The sequence below is a fragment of the Setaria viridis genome, chromosome 3, assembly GCF_005286985.2.
Source record: "Setaria viridis chromosome 3, Setaria_viridis_v4.0, whole genome shotgun sequence".
Taxonomy (NCBI): Eukaryota; Viridiplantae; Streptophyta; class Magnoliopsida; order Poales; family Poaceae; genus Setaria; species Setaria viridis.
The window spans coordinates 44,187,769-44,193,728 of record NC_048265.2 but is presented as its reverse complement, the minus strand read 5'-3'; the positions used below and the strand labels follow the sequence as shown (position 1 = coordinate 44,193,728).

The following is a 5,960-nucleotide window of genomic DNA, read 5'->3' as shown; positions in this document are numbered from 1 at the left end:
GATGGGATTGGTGATTCCTTATCGAGTAGCTTGTAAGTTTGTTCTGCGAGTTGTGCAATTAGTCTGTTGCCCCGCTGCGCAAGTTGAGCTGTTACTTCGTTGTCTCTGTCTTGAGGTATGAGAGTTGATATAAGGTTGATCGAGGGAATTGCTGCGAGTGGAGTGTTGTGTTCTTGAGCCTGTACTGCATCGAATGCTCTCTCAAGATTTGTGATGGGGATGTTTGTGGCCAGCACTTGTCGGCGTTCAGCCCGAGTAACATTGCGCATCCTTCTTTGGTTTCTTTGATTGGAAGTTTCATCTTGTGGGGCGTTAGCTGATGACTCGTCCTCTGAGACGTTGTCGAGTTGTGCTATCCATCGAGGGGTTCTCTGTTGGCTAGTACCCGCATTGTTATTTTGAGTAATAACAAACACTTCTCTGTGTGGGTAGTAGCTTCTAGAGCTTGATGTTGTGATTTCTGTGGAACTTTCTTCGCGGCTTGAAGTGAGTGGGACGCCTTCCTGGTACGGGAGGTTGTCTATATGAGCGACGAGGCGTGACTCGTAGTCGCGGGCGAGGAGGGATGATCTCATTCCTGGCCAGTGAACAAATCTGCCTTGTGATGTTGAAGTTATTACCAGACCTTGGGCTGGTCCTGACAGCGGGATCTCCAGGAGGTAGTCCGAGTCGGAGTCATCGCCTTTGTCTTCCCCGTGTTCGAGTTGGGTTCGAGTGAGGAGATCTTGGTAGACTTCGGCTGTATTGCGGAGTCCGTATGGGAACCGTTTTGGAGTTGAAGTCGATTTGTGAAGTGACCGACTAGTCCGAACTGGGGTCAAGTCCGCAGCGTAGTCGAACTCGGGTTTGTTGACTTTGAAATTTTGGTTTTTCCTAACCGAACCCTCCGTTTTTGGCTGAAAAGGGCTTTTGTTGAGCGATCTCTTCTCCTGGATGTCGATGATTTGACGCTGAAACGATCCAGCGTCGTTGGCGATACAGAGCCAAGATCCGAAAACGAAAGTTGCACCTGCCTCGAAGGTGAAAACAGGCTTGATAATGACAGGTGCCATTGAGCTCGCGCAGAGAAACTCGACGACTGCCCCTACCTGGCGCGCCAGCTGTCGGTTTTTTAGACCGGCAACCCGCCTAGGGGGTACCCCAGGTGGTCTTTTGTGCGGTAAGGGCTGTCGAGAATCAAGGAGTCAATGGTGACGCAAGGAACACGATTTAGACAGGTTCGAGCCGCTAGATCGTGTAATACCCTACATCCTATGAGTTGGTTGTATTGATCTTGGATGAGTTGGAGTTGTTGTTTTTGAGGGGGGTCCCTGCCCGCCCTTATATACTCGGGAGGGCAGGGTTACAAGTTTGAATCCTAGTCAGGTACGATTACAGAGTTCTACTCGGTGTAGTCCTAGTAGTTTCCATATGCACTCCTAACTAGTCTGAGTGGGATACGCCTCTTGCCGCGTAGCCCCCTTGTCTTGATCATGTCCGAGTACGCCCCTTAGTGGGCCGTACAGGGCCTACTCGTGGGCCTGGGATGCATGCCTGACAGTGGCGGCACAGGAGCTCGGGTGCAGGGCTTAGGGTTTGGTGAGGGGCTTCAGGGCGAGGCGGCGGTGCCGTTTATAAAGCCCCGGGGGGGCAGCCTCGGCATGCGCACCACAACGCGGGGGCAATGCCAGCTCGGACTCAAGTTCGAGTCGGGCGCAGCTGTGGCGCGAGCGGGAGGAGGGGGATGACAGGCGAGTGAGGCGGAGAGCTGGCCGGGAAGCGGGTCAGCGCGGAGGAGGCGGTGCTGGGCCGGCCTACTAGGCTAACATACACTGGGGAGCTGGGTCAAAAGAAAGACTGGGCTGAAAGAAGAAGAAGAAGAGAGCCAGAAAGATGGATTTTTCCTATTATTTAAAAGGGATCAAACAAATGAATTTAAATACAAATTTAAATTCAAATAACCAAAATCAATGCACCCGTATGAATGCAACAATGATCTCCTATGATTCATTCATGTATTTTAGAAAAGATTTAAATGCCTAAGAAATTAAATGCAACCTTAGAAAATTCTTAAATCCCTAAACAAGCTCAAATAAAATCTAGAAAATTCTAGCAAATTTTATTAATTCACAGAAGTTTTAAAATTAGGATGTTACAAAAGAGAAAAGAAAGGAAGAAAAAGAATGGGAAGAGAAAAGAAAGAAATAGTAAGAAAAGAGAAAAAAGAAGGAAAAATGTGGGGAAAAAAGAAAGAAAACTAAGTAACGGCACAATGGATATTTGATCTCTTCTATTAATTATAAAAATAAGAAGAAGCCATAGCTGTGCCCAACGAGCCCTAAGATCATTCTCTGGCAGTGTCACGGTACTAGCATGAGCATTGCCTACCACACGAGCATTTTTCAGAGTGACCAGAACATGATTCCCAGTCCATATGCATTACAACAGGGCTACACGGGTTTCAAAATAGTTTAGGGCACAAGAGTTGAGAATAGTAAACATATGACAAAAAGGTTCACGTGTTTTATTGGGCATGTCAGCCGATGCCAAGTATAACAAATTATAAGAAAAATATAATTAAGTGGAAATATTTATAAAGCATTTAATTAATAACAAGGGGAAACAAAAAAACACATATCAAAATTATTGTATTTCCCAGCGAAAACTTTACTTTAGTGTTGTACAAGTATTGAAGTATAACTAAATTGCTCACATTTTCTTACTGATTTAATCTTTTAGAGTTTTGATTTCAAATTCTAGTAGGTGTAATTAAATAAAATAATTGCAGTTGAGGGGTATTGAAACATAAGTCCTAATTTCACGTTTGAGGTTTCAGATGCGATTAAATAAAATATTACAGCTGACTCTTTTTTTTGAAAGAACTGGCAAGAGAGCTGCCTGTTATATTAAAAAGAGGATGAAGACCTTGACAAGCTAAAAATGTACAAAGTTACAGTGTTGCTGTAAATAAAAAAAATGAAAACGACACAAAGGTATAAATCTCCCACCCGTCACTCCGGGGGGAGGACGCAGCAATTAACATCAGGATGGATGGCACTTAGTTCCATGTTTGAGGCCTCGAGTGTGAGTATTGAAGCACAAGTCCTGGTTGACACGTTTGAGGCCTGATGGAGCGTGCGTATGATGGTGAGCGTTGAAATATAAGTAAATTGCACATATTTCTCTATCAGATTAAGCTTTTGCGCTGAAATGGTCATCAGTGCGTGTGTTCTGCAATGGTGAATTTTCTGAACACTAGACTAAGCAAAGGGCCTTGTAACGGCAAACCCGTATCCAGCAATTTTGATCATTCATATCAAAATTCAGAAATCCGCACTGGCATGCCACCAGAAAGGAGAAAGCAGATGAATTCCACTAGAAATTGCAGTACGTTCAGACTGACAGAACATCCTAGCGCACTCATGATAGGCTGCTAGCTGATGAGTGCATGGAGTTGCGAACCCTATGTATACCCACACATGCTGCAGAGAGGGACACTTGACTAGCAGGACAGTTTTGGATTGCAGCGGTTAGCACTAATTTTCCAAACATAAGATTGCGGATCACAGCCAGAACAGGAACGATAGAGATGGCGAAAAAGATGGCAGCAAGGGACCACTGCAAACGAGCTGTTCATCTATTCGAGCAAGTACATGGAATCATCCATCGCCGGCAACAAAGCCACAGCAAGTACAAACGAGCTGTTCCTTCATCCCTCTTCCCACCGACACTTCATCCTCCGTCCTCAGCTCCTCCATCCCTCTTCTGCACCGACACTCCATCCCTCTTCTGCACCGACACTCCATCCCTTCTCTCCCCTTCTTCCTCAACCTTCCTCGTCGACACTTCATCCTCCCCCCTTATCTTGTATATATTCACCCGAGACAGCTTCTGCGAGGGCAGAAACAAGACAGCAAGGTGTCTTCCACTGTGAGACAATATGGGGAACAACACATCGACCGACCCATCGATCGCCAAATCTAAGGAGGTCTTCCAGGTACGGAACGATCTGCAAGAGGAATTGGAGGTGATGAAGAAAGAGCTCATGAATCAATTGGTGGCTGCAACAAAGAAAGAGCTGCAGGAGCATTTGAAGGCGACGAAGGGAGAGCTGCAGAAGCAATCGGAGGCGACGAAGAAAGAGCTCAGCAACCAATTGGTGACGGCGACGAAGAAAGAACTGCAGGAGAATTTGGAGGCGTCGAAGGAAGAGCTGAAGAAGCAATCGGAGAAGGTGATGAAAGACCTTAAGGAAGTGCTAGAGTACAAACTAGAGAACAAGCAGTTGGAGCGCAAAAACATTGAGCTGTCCAGTGAGAAGGCTGAACTAGAGAAGCAATTGGAGTACACGAAAAAGGCAGCCCTAGTGCTCATAGACGCTGCTGATGCATACCAAGAAGCAACAGAGAAGCAAATCAAGGCAAAGGTAGAGGAATTGGAGGACACGACGAAGGCGGCTCTGGTATTCATGGAAGCTGCTGATACGTACCAAGAAGAAACAGAGAGAAAAATTAAGGCGCGGACGGAGGAATTGGAGAATACGAGGAAGGCAGCTCTGGTGTTCATGGACGCTGCCGATACATATCAAGAGGCAGCAGAAAAACAAATCAAATCAAAGGTGGAGGAATTGGAGGACATGAGGATGGTGTTTGTGGACGCTGCTGATACGTACCAAGAAGCAGCAGAGAAGCAAATTAAGGCAACAGTACAAACACTAGAGGTGCTAGGGGGCCAAGAGGCAATGAGGGTAGAATCTTTGGAGTCAGAGTTCAATGCAACTCTAGCTAACAACCAGGAAATGGAGGTTGATGCCACTGTGAAAAAGAGGGAATGTGATTTGGTAAAGGGTGAAAATGATATGCTTCAGTCAGAGGTTTTGGCAACAGAGCCTAAACCTAAACTTAACCTATTTGAAGCAGCGGTTGAGACACAGAGGCTCAAGATGGAATTGGGTGCGTTGGTAGAGGCGAAGGAGGCAGCTGAAAATGCATTTGAGGCAGATATGGAAGATGTCATGAAGGAACCGAAGGACCTCAAGAGCAAAGTGGAGGAAATCAAGACCATAAAGGGTTTTGTGATGCATCAAAATGAAACACTTTGGTTGGAGGATTCTATAGCTGCTCAGAAATATGATATATATGAAGTAGAGGTTGAGAGTACCGAGATGCAGTTGAATGTGTTGATGGAGGCAAAGGAGGCAGCTGCAATGGGGTTTAATGTTAACGAGGCAAAAATCAAGAAGGAATTGGAGGAAATTCATGCCATCAGGTATGCTCAGGCTGATAAAGCTGAGGTTTGAGTCAAAGGTGCTACATGTTTCTATGTTGCAGCTGCAAGGGCCCTATGATGAACTTGATGTCATGCTCTCAGATATGAACGATGAGAAGAATTCAGTCCAGGAAGCACAAGATACTGAGAAGGCTAAAGCATGCAGGCTGAAGCCAAAGCCAAAAATATGAGGCACTGGAGGACTACAATGCTGAAAAGGATGGTGAGATTGGGAAATTGAAGGTGCCATTGGAGGGGGTTAGATCTATGCCCTCATCAGAAAGGACATTGAGCTATTGCATCTCTCATACTAGCTGAGGTGCAAAGGAAGAAAACATCTGGCATTTCGCACTAATTTGCTCTCTGTAAGCACGTGATGTTGATCAGATCAGTTGGTACTATGAAATAAAATAAACTATAAGCTTCCTTTGTGATATGTGATGTGTTCTTGTTCTATTCATTTGAATGCGCATTTCTATGATGCTGATTGTTTTCAACACCTTTTTTTCTTTTTTCTTTCTTTTTTTTTTTTGTGTGTGTGTGTGGGGGGGGGGGGGGGGGGGGTCATTGAAACCACCACCCAATGCCAGCTCGCGTTCGAAGCCATAATACCAACTCTTAAGGTCTATTAAAAGGATGATGGAGACAAGACTGGACAAAACAACTAACGGGAGAAAACAATAATGGATACAACAAACTAACACCATGACGTG

General features: G+C 45.4%; 1 protein-coding gene across 1 annotated transcript; it reads left to right on the top strand.

Moving 5' to 3' along the window:
• The first annotated feature begins 3,555 nt into the window (after nucleotides 1–3,555).
• On the top strand, nucleotides 3,556–5,681 carry LOC117847799 (uncharacterized). Its single transcript, XM_034729085.2, has 2 exons — nucleotides 3,556–5,247; nucleotides 5,350–5,681. The coding sequence occupies exons 1-2, from the start codon at nucleotides 3,920–3,922 to the stop codon at nucleotides 5,360–5,362; spliced, it is 1,341 nt and encodes a 446-aa protein (XP_034584976.1). The 5' UTR covers nucleotides 3,556–3,919; the 3' UTR covers nucleotides 5,363–5,681.
• The last annotated feature ends 279 nt before the right edge of the window (nucleotides 5,682–5,960 follow it).